Source organism: Blennius ocellaris (genome assembly GCF_963422515.1).
Source record: "Blennius ocellaris genome assembly, chromosome: 5".
In the NCBI taxonomy this organism is placed as follows: domain Eukaryota; kingdom Metazoa; phylum Chordata; class Actinopteri; order Blenniiformes; family Blenniidae; genus Blennius; species Blennius ocellaris.
In genome coordinates, this window is record NC_137654.1 from 29,274,092 (window position 1) to 29,285,045 (window position 10,954).

The window sequence follows — 10,954 nt, forward strand, 5'->3', positions numbered from 1 at the left end:
GTCGATTATAAGTCTCTCTCAACGTGTCGCCCTTCAGTTGTTAAAGAGCAGAGTTAGTATACCAAATCAGATTTTCATGTTGAAGCATTATTGAAATACTTCAGGGTTTTTTTTTGTTTTGTTTGTTTTTTTAATTTAAACATCAGAATTGAGAAAGAAAATATCCACCGAACAAAAGCGAGGGAAAAGTCATCCAGCTTAAATTGTGCACTGAAGCCTACAGCCAATGCCATCCTCATTAAAAAACAATGCATCTATTTATATCGGTATTTAATATTTATTTTGATAATGTCTTGTCCGTTTTATATTTTTTCTCAGCACAGATTTTGTTTCACTGTCTCTTTGGTTCGTTGCCAGACACTGGCCACTCTTCTGTATTTAATTTATTTATTTGAGGTCTTTCAGGTACTTTTGGTTATTTGTTGTCTGTACTGTTAATATTTCATTGTTTCGCACTTAATTGAATAAATATTCTTATATTATAAGCTATTTCCATAGTAATAATGTGTCCCGTGTGTCTTTTGATGTTTTTATGAGTAAAACGTGTTTGGCTTCATCCCATCATGATAATCATCATTTAGGTGTTGATTCACTTTAAAATGTCCTTTTTTTCAAATATAGTTGAATAATTAGCCATCTTCCCTGAGTGCACGTACAATATACAATTCAGAACACTGATTTAATTCCTTTTCAACAATGTTAAAACTGAAGTATTGAGAAAACTCAAGATGATGTAATGGATACGAGATAAAGCAGCTCAAACTATTTCAGCAGGTTTTATTTTTGCCCCCACTAATTGTAATCTGACAGGATTTAATTGCAGGTTTTTAAATAAGTAAAGAAACACATTTCAGTTGTTTCCATTTCTATTATCACATTTCTAATCAGATTGTTTTATTAAAAAAAAACCCAAACACTTCTAGTGTGTGTGTGTGTGTGTGTGTGTGTGTGTGTGTGTGTGTGTGTGTGTGTTGTCATGATGTCATCCGGGGGCTTGCTCTGGGGTTTCCATCGGGTCACGTGGGAGGCCCTTGTGGACCCTGGGAAAAGTGCTCCGGGGAACAGGTGAATGTGTCACGGGGCCTTTTCTGAGTCACAGTCGTTCACTTTCTCTCCCACATTGTCCCACTTTCCCATCCAGCTCATGCCAAAAACGCCGCAGGGCAAAAAAACTTCATTTCCACGTCATTTATCAAAATACTGAACGCGTTTAAAGGCCCGGAGCTTCACGTTCAGCGCCAAACCACGCGGAGGCGAACTAAATGTTCTATTCAACGCGAGAATATATCAAATAAAATGCAGTTTAAAAAAAAAAGGTGCAAACTTCTGTTTTTCAACAAAGTCCATTTGCATTTAACGCAAACGCTCGGCTCACCCCAACGCCAGCAGTGAGCGCAACACGTTTATATCACTCAGCTGACGACACGGCGACTGTTTTGACTTTATAACTGCGTTAAAGGACATGCTGGCTTTTTGCCACCGAGACAAAGAGGAGGGTGGCGAAATGCGACGGCGCAGTTGTGAGGGCGCGCACGAGTGTGTTTATCCTCCAATTGTGAGGAGGACAAGGTGCACTTGGAGCTTGTCGTCTTGACTTCCCCCTCCCTCTTCAGCTCCCTCTCCAAAAGGTTTGTCTTTTCCAGTCCCGGCCACAGTGGCGAGAGGCTGGAGAGAGAGAGAAGAAAAAGAAAAAGAAAAAAAAAAAGGGAACAATTGTCTTAGTGGGCGCCACTGGTCTATTGTGAACGCAGCCTGTTCTTTCTCTTGACCTGCGACCCGTATTGTTGTTGAGCTTCTCGTTCGGGGAGGGCAGACAGCTGGGGGAACCGCGGGGGGGCTGATGGACAGCTGGGCCAATTTGAGTGGGGGGGGGGGGGTAAAAAAAAGAGAGGGAGAAAGAAGAGAGTGAGAGCATGAGGGAGAGAGAAGAGGGGAAATAGTGTGTAGTTGGAAAAAGAAGGGGGGGGGGGGGGTGGGGGGGGGGGGGGGGGGGGGGGGTAAAGGGCACCGGAGGTGAGCGAGGTCCTCGTCCCTCATTCAGAGTTTGTCCTCTTTGCTCTTGAGTGTTCAGCCCCGGCACGGGAACGACACATAGCTTCACACGGCCAGACGCTCGGCCTGTGAGAAACTGCTGGCAGAGTTCGGACGGAGCCTCTTTGTGTCTTTGCTGTTTGGTTGCCGTTTAAAAAAGTAAAAAAAAAAAGTTGGAGTGGGAGGAGAGCAGCAAATGTGAATTTTCCTCTCGAGGCCAAAAAAAAAAAAAAAGCACCAGTGAGTCATATAATCCCTCTAAATTGACTGTGGATACAAGATTACGACGCACAAAGGGAGTCTCAGAGATTGGGATATGATGAGGAGTTGCAGTATATCCACTCCGGGATCTCTGGAAGATCGGCGTTTTGCTGTTTGATCCGGCGCTCGCGGGACAGATGAAGAGATATTCCCAGAAGACAAACGGTTCAAATGATGCAAGAACTTCAAGTGTCCCTTGTCTTTATGATCACAACCTGCGGCTCAACGTCCAGTAAAGTCAGAAACTTTCACTCGTGAATTCGATCCCCAAACCTTTCCGTAGTTCAGGTTGATATATCAGCACTTAAATGTTGCCGTTAATAAAAAAAAGTCACAACTCCGAGGTGCGTTTGCTTTTAGCGGAGGCTTATATTGACCAGTGTGACTCTTTCCTCTCTTTTCCCTCCTCATTTGACTTTATTTTAGTTTCTATGTACTGCACACTTAATCCACTGGCCAAACAAGAGTGGCTCACACAAAAATGAAAAGGTCCTGATCCATAGGAGGGAGATGGAGGGATAAAGCATTGTGATTAAGATTGTATTAATGGGGCCATAGGAGGTTGGGAAGGCTTTAATCAGTGTCTGTGTGCCGATAATCCCACTGCCTTTAAGCTGGGGCCAACACTGTGACCCCCCCCCCCCCCTCTCCTGTTGGGCCTCAGCACACACACACACACACACCACCGCTGTGGGGTGTTCGGGGATCTGGGTGCCCAGGTTGAGAGTCGCTGTGCCCCAATCCTAAGACACCCTGGACTCCTGAACAGGAGCAGCTGGTAGAAGAAAGACTGAGACGACGGAGGGAAGAAGAAGACGTGGTTAAAATAAAATAAAAAAAAAAAAACAGTAATTGAAGGATGGCGTTGTGGGGAGGCGGCGGCGGCTGGTTAAGAACAACGGAGATGAAGGTGGCCGGCGCGACGGACGGAAGGCGTGATGATGAAGGAAACTTTATTTCCTGACAAGTTGGTCCAGAGCCGATGGCGACTGTCCAAACGCGCCGGCCGTCTCCGGAAACAGCTCAAGCAAAGTCGTCGCGTCGACCATGGAAGCCGGAGAGATTTGAAATGTATACCTTTTTAAATGGCAGGGGAGGAAAGAGGGCAACTCGGAGGTTCATTACCTCTGGAAATGAATGCAGAGGGTGACATTGTTGTGCGCGAGGACGAGGGCCGGACCCTCCACACCCAGAGTTGTGGGTGTCGGAGTTAAAGAGCTTCTAATGGGATCTGGATGCTGTCGTGTTTACCGCCCCCCCTCCCTCCTAACTTACCCCCCTTCACCCTCCTCCTCCTCTGCACGCCCACCGCTTTGTGGAAGTTGCTGGGCTTATAGGGACGCCACAATGGGCTGAGTGTGGGGACAGATGGAGGTCCTTTTTCCAATAGTGCACAAAAAAAACCCAACAAAAAAACAGCCAAGGCAGGAGGGCCACGGCGTCTGAAGGGAGCAGGAGCTCGAAAGAGTGGAAGCAACGAGGAGGATTGTGTACCTCTCCTTTGTGATGGCGCGCGTGTGAACCGTCGCCACGCAAACTGAGGCCCAGAAACCGCGGCAACGCAACTTCGTCTCACTTCGACCTCAACCGAAGCCGAAGAGTCTCGGTCGCTCCGACTGGAGGCTCCGTTCGGCCCGCGATGATGAAGGGGTTAAATGAGGTTGTCTGAGGGGATAAATGCTGATGTCACTCATTCACGAGGAGGAAGGGGGGGGGAGATGCTGGATGCTGACGAGGCGAGAGGAGAGGCTTTGGAGGAGGGTGGAGGGAGGGACCGGCGACGAGAGCAACAGATGGGGGCCTGACGGAAAAAGCTCAGGTTGTAAAGTTTCTGTTGGTAACATCTGTCCGTTTGTCCATCTGCTACACTCAGTGTTTACAGTTTGTTTAGCAGGGACTCATTAATTAGTAAACTGCAGCCGAGGTCACTGGTCCCCCCCCCCCACCGACCCCCCCGTTTGTCACTGTCTATTAATTAGACCTGAAAAGAACCGAATCCACATGCGGCAGCGGTTACACTGACTCCTGTTATTTTAATCACTTGATTCGTTTATTATTCTGGTTTATGGTGACGACGACAGAAAACGGGAGGGATGAGGGGGGGGGGGGGGGTGGAGAGCATAAGGCCGGGGTTTTACCTCAGCTATGATCCAGTAAGATGAGGACAGTTTTTCCCCTCATTCCCACGGATAAACTCATCACATCGGTGACAGAAGTGGCACCGTGCCGATCCCTTTGTTCATTTCCTGGATCAGACACACAAATAAGTGGATTGACGCGAGATGTGGGCATAAGCCCTGCTTACAGTTACATTAGCAATTACTGTGCACGGTTTCCCTACGACCCGCGTATTTATGAATCACCACTTACCTGATGAAGAACAATATTCTCATCAGGAAGTGGCTTATATTTTATTTGTTTTTCTCCTTTTTTTCACCCACAAACTATTTTGAATAAAACGACATCTGTTGCCTTTGAAAGGAAATCATTAGTGATGCCGGATATATTCAATGTTCTGTGTAAAAGTCCTGAAATTCAAAGGCATTACAGTTTCATTAGAAATGTTACATCACCTTGTGGTATTTTAATTTTTTTTTTTGGTCTAAAAATATTCCCTCTTCAATTTGCTCTGCAGTGAGCGGATAAAGGAGAATTAAGCAGTTGATCTGGGCTCAGTGGCCAGAGTGTTACATTAGACATTAATCCAGAACAGAGGAAGGTTGGGGAAGAGATGGCATCTTTTTAATCCTGCACTCCATCCACCCAGCCAACCCTCCCATCAGAAACACACACACACACAGAAACACACACACACACCTCGTTTGTCTATATCTGCGATGTCACTCATTTTAGTTCAAAAGCCACATTCGGACCAATATCATCCCGAGACTGGTAAAACATTAATGACCTTGAAATTTTAATAAGGTTTTTCTTTGTCGTGGCGTCGAGAAGTTTTGAAAAAGTCTGTTTTTTTGCAAAATATGACTACAAACTCAACATGAAGCTAATTTTAATGATACTTTCTGGAACAAAATTCAGTGAGAACTGGTAGTTTTTGCATTTTGCAGCCTTTTGAATGTTTAAAAAAAACAAAACACATTCATCGTTACAAATTGTTAAACTCAATGATTTTATTGGAATTTTGTATTTATTTATTTTTTTTTAAATATGCTTGGATGTTTCCCGGATCGCAGCCTCATGCTTGACTCCCCTGATCCACAGCAAATAAACTCAAATTTGCAGACTTCACGCCAACTTCTGCAAACACAAAGTGATTAAAAAACGTTGTTCTTTGGATAAAAAGCTCATTATTAGAGTGTGACTAAACCGGCGCTTGTTGCATTAGCAGATTTTCCTCGGCTGCATCACCCTGCAGTATTTCTTGAGATTTCTTGAGACAAGTGTCCTGGCAGGCCCTCTGTCAGTGCACACTGTCCCTCTATATGTAACAGATGTTACTGGGGCAACAGTTGGCGGTGAAAAGGAGGGGCTTCAGGCCATCTGTCCAGGGTCAAGGTCTGAAAAGGGCTGGTAGAGGTGGTGGCACGTTCTGGAAAATGGTAAGTATTTGGTTTGAAAAGAGGGGAATATAGCGCACATTGTAATCCTGCTGAATGTGGGCTTTCATTTCATTTGGCAAACGAGCAGGTTTTGACGGAGAATAAGTGGGAATTCCACAAAGTGCGCCTGTGACGTGAAGGGGGGTGGGAAACTACAGCTCCGGTGCAAAGGCACCATCTAGTGGCCAAAGGACGGAACTGCAACACAAAACATGTCATAGTCCACTAAACTTTGTTTTTTTTTAAGAAAAATAAAGAAAGAAAGAAAGAAAGAAAAGAAAATGTCGCTCTGTCAAGATGTGAAAACAATAAAAATGGAATTAGGATTTTTTTAAAAGAGCCTCAAATAGAGTCCAGCTGTGACTTGAGGCTCACTAACGTTTGGTCGATGCCGTCTCGCATGTAGGCCATCTTCTGATGACAAACTTTTCTCTGCAGAAAAACAAAACAAAATAAGGATAAAAAGTACTCCTGCAAACGCTTGCATGTATCGAACAGGATACGTACTTGGTAGACCTTCAGCCTCTCTCGTTCCATGTTAAAAAACTGAGCCACAGTGAGCGACCGGAAGTCTGTCTTCATGTTTAAGAAGCCACAGTTGGGGGAGCGTTTCTCATGCTCAAACCTGGCCAGACCACACATTTGTTCACAACAAGTGTGTTTCCAGGGCAGTATTCAGACACGAGGCAATTTACAAAGGAATACATTAAAACAAAGTGAATAAGAAACGTATAGCTTAATTAAAATAAAGACAGTAAAATAGGTACATTTTCAAGTGTAAAAAGGAAAGCCTGATCAAATAATAATGTTTTAAGCTGTGATTCTAAAAGGTGTGTCGGCAGGAAGTTTGTTCCACAGGTGAGGAGGGTAGGAACTAAAAGCTGCTTCACCTCATTTCTTGTGACTCGGGGAAGATTCAGTGAACTTCAGTGAACTGGATGTTTCATGTTATGCCCATAAATCTGAGATGCTTGTAGGCAGGAGACGGTTCGAAAGCTTTATAGAGGAAGATTTTGAAATATTCCGGCCTGCTAAAAATAAATGTACGAGTGTTTCCCCGAATCTTGTTCGATCAGAAAGCTTTTAATACTTCCAGACGGGGGTAAACTCATATTGTTATTGTCTTGATGTGGCTGTGAAATTTGAGTCCAATACGAGGAATCGTTCCAAAATTCACTTCAGTTTGCAAAGAAACCAAGCGAGACCACGTGAATCTGCCCTTCTGGTCGTGGGTGGGAGAGGAAACAGAAGACATCCGTCTCTTACCAGGGGTCGTCGTCCGGCTCCCAGCCTTCCAGCTCGATCAGACAGAAGAAGCAGCAGGCCACGTCTGGCTCGTTGTCACTGGGGCAGTGGACAAACCCGGCCGTGGCCATCTGTGAGGACGAGGCACACGTCAGGGTTGGAGGAAATTACAAATGAAAACAGAAGCGCCACATCAAGTCATTTTAATTTGTTCACGACTCAATGGTTTAAAGTTGGAGGACGGTCTTGTTTTTGGTTCCTAGAGGGGGGTTCATAGCTGGTAATATGGCCTCGGGTGTTACTTAACTGGTGGACTGTCAGCAGCCCATCCATCATGATCAGACTGGAGTTGGGATGGGAGCGTGACGAAACTGAACCTGGCAGCTGCTGAACTGTAAATCATAAACCGTGGCAGCCCCGGAGGTGCGCCTGTCTCGTGATAAGGCTCACGTCAGATACACAGAATTACTTGGGTTTTTTTTTTTTAAATTAAAGTTGATGTATGTTTATTAGATCCAGTCTCCATTTAAAGTGACTCACAAATAAAAAAAAAATAAAACAACCCTCGATCAGACCAGAGGGATTGTGGTGAAATGTGGTACAAAGTTTGGACCAATCAGGAGCGTCTTACCTTCTCAGGTGTGCAGTTGCACTGCTCCCTGAACGGCCAGTCCACGAAGCTTTGCTCGCGCAGCTCGAAGTTGTACATGTTGTCAAATGACTTAAATCTTCTTTTAAGTAAGTCGAAAGTCGCCATGGCCTCACAACAAAAATAAAAAACCCCAAAAAACTCCGGCGCGCAGGAATACGTGCGCAATTGCGCGTGGATGCAATCGCCTCGCGCGTTTCCGGAGGTTCCAGTGACGTCGCGTGCACGTGCTCTGACGGTGGGCAGGAGAGATCGATGAAGATGATCAGAGAGATCCAATCAGGTAAAGCAGAGGCAGGCTGGGCTGAAGATTGACCCTCGATCGGACTGTTTAGTGACGTAATGCGGTGAAAAGAACCGGAATATAAACCGATTGCGCAGCTGCTTTGTGGCCACGTGCGTGAAAAACACGCCAGGGGATCAATAATAATAATAATAATGTATTGGTTTTATATAGTGCTTTTCTGGACACTCAAAGACCCTTTCGCTCTGCCAGACAACACAATTTAATTGTAAAACTTAATTTCCCATTAACAGGAAACAGAGATATTGAAAAAAGTGATTGGCCTGTAATGAAACTTACATTTCTTATTTTAAACTTATTTTTCCCTTATTGCGTTTTATAGATATTGGAAATACATACTACCTTTAAATAATAGTTATTTACTATCAGATTTCTTCTTTACCTTATTTTTATTGAGTTTCTGAACTTATTTTTCTCAGTTTTTATGCATTAATCCACAGAAAATAACTTCAAGTTTCTTTTCAGAATTCCAGCTGTTTTCCACTTTACATAGCTTGTTACAGATTAGAATGAAAAACTGTTGGATATTAGATGTTTGGCCAGGATATTTTAATACAACACTTCAGCTTTGGCGCTACTTAGTGGTTAAACAGAGTTATAGCATTTTAGATATCCATCCATCCATCCATCCATCCATCCATCCATCCATCCATCCATCCATCCATCCAGTAGCATATCTCTCATATTCTTCATGAAGGCTTGTGTGTTTGGATGTGAATTATGTTTCTTTTCTGTACAGAGTTCCTCCTCTCTTATGAAGGACAATCATATATAATACTATTTTCAATTAGCAGATTACTTCAAATTTCGTTTAAAACCTGTGTGTTTATTTTGGGATTTTCCTGGATATGTACAACATGGTAAAGAAAGTATTTTTTTAATAGCTTTGGTTGATTGCTACTGTATTATGAGATGTACCCACACTGTCTAATCCGCAATGAATGAAAGATTAAAAAGACAAAAGTCAACAGTGGCATCCAGCCCTGTGCTGCATGTTTTAGATATTCAATATTTGATTTTAGATTTGTTATATCTGCTCCAATACACCTGAATCTGATAGTTTTATTATATCGTAATTCATAAAAAGCTCAAAAAGGACCTCAATTGCAGTCAAAAGTTGATTTATGTCTGCTCTGTGGGACACGGCTCACAATTATTTTTTAATGAACAAATCCATCAATCAGACTTGACTTGGATTGAACATTCGATTTGAAACGCTATCAGTTTGCTGACCATTGAAAGGTAAACGGTCTAATAAAAAGGTGAAATAAAACAGGCAAATTGAGTCATGAAAAGAGAGTTCTAATGAAAATACCACTGAGCAACTTGTGGAATAGTTGGACGTAAAGGTGAAACATCAACAGAGTAAAAACAGTTTAAAGGCAAACAAGATTCAAGTAATATGAAGTAAAATAGAATATTGAAAAGATAAAATAAACATTCAGAAGATGGATAATTATGAAATAAACAGCATTTCTCTTCCTTCACATGAATTTTCAGAGGTTTTTTTTTTTAGTACAGGTCCACACTTCCTGTGCCATTAGAAGAGCACCAAAATAAAAGCTGTGACTTTAAAAATACATGCTCATGTTACCACGAGGAAACCCAAAGCTTGGAAAGTCAATTACGCTGCGGCTTTCAAAAGCTCGTGAAACCATAAGTTAAACCGAGTAACTTTAAGTGAATCCATGTTTAACAACGTCCACATTTACCTGATTTTGAAGTTCTTATTTTGTCTTAAAGCATTTACACATTTAGTTTGCAGTGAGAGCACTGTGTGCACGTGACAAATTACCATTTGTCAAATTTTTTGTCCCCCTGATGCCAAATTGCAAAATCTGATATATCAGTTCTGGTTTCATACAGAACAGTAAATTTACGAATTTAATAAACTCATAAAACTCACATGTTCTTAATAACATTTCAGTCCAATCTGGTTCACGATTATTGAAGAAACTGAGGACGACGGTGATATTTTCTTTTAAGCTTAAGAGTCTAATGAATGATTCAATTAATATTTCACGTTGCGAAAAAAAAAAAGTGTCACGTCAAATGTAAACGAGACACAATAGTGAGGAAGCCGGAAGTCGAGTTTAATGGTTTGTGACCTCGACTGCTTCAGTGTGTCTCAGTAACTCGACCCTGCAGCTTCACGGGAGCTGAAATGTGCTGACGAGGTCAAACTGCCGTGCCTTTTCCCCACTGAGGTTTTTTTTTTTTTTTTTAAACTGTTTGACTCTAATATGGGTGCCGGGGCTTCATTCCTGCAGCGACCTGGACCTGGACCTGGACCTGGACCTGGGCCTGGACCTGGACCTGGACCTGGACCGGAGGTGCGAGCAGTTAATCCTCCTGTATGACGGCCGAGTCGCATTCACCTCTGAATTTCTGCACGTGTGTGTTACTGTTGTCACTTAGAATTCCCCCCGTACGTTCAGGCCTTTTCGCAGTTTCTCTCCACTTTTTCCAACATTGCTTGCAGGCGTCAGTCGACTCAACGTGTTGCATCTCAAATCTTTTTTTTTTTTTTTTTTCTTTTTATTTGGCGGATCTTCGCTGTCATTCTTTCTCGCCTCCTCGCGCCTTCACCTTCGTGTTGACTCACTTTCTCCGTCTCCGGGCCTCGGCAGCTCCGTCCTCTTTCTCCTGGCTTATTAAGGTGTGCCGAGATGAGCTGGTGGAATATCCTGCTCGGCCTTTTTTTGTTTTCACACGAGGCTGAGAGAGAGAGAGAGAGAGAGAGAGAGAGAGAGAGAGAGAGAGGACGAGAGAGGGAGGAGACTGGATGTCGGGAGGCCGGAGGGGAGGTGAGAGTGCCAACGTGTGTGCAGCCCTGATCTTTCCATTGCTACTGTAGACGTTTACCGTCCTGGCACTTGGATTTCTTTTTTTAACATTTTTTTT

At 43.4% G+C, this 10,954-nt stretch overlaps 1 protein-coding gene across 1 annotated transcript; it reads right to left on the minus strand.

Annotated features, from left to right (window-relative positions):
• Positions 1-6,194: 6,194 nt before the first annotated feature.
• On the minus strand, positions 6,195-7,854 carry birc5b (baculoviral IAP repeat containing 5b; the record flags this gene model as incomplete). The annotated part of the gene is made up of 4 exons (XM_080496976.1): positions 6,195-6,284; positions 6,360-6,477; positions 7,119-7,228; positions 7,729-7,854. The coding sequence occupies 4 exons, from the start codon at positions 7,852-7,854 to the stop codon at positions 6,195-6,197; spliced, it is 444 nt and encodes a 147-aa protein (XP_080353102.1).
• Positions 7,855-10,954: the final 3,100 nt, after the last annotated feature.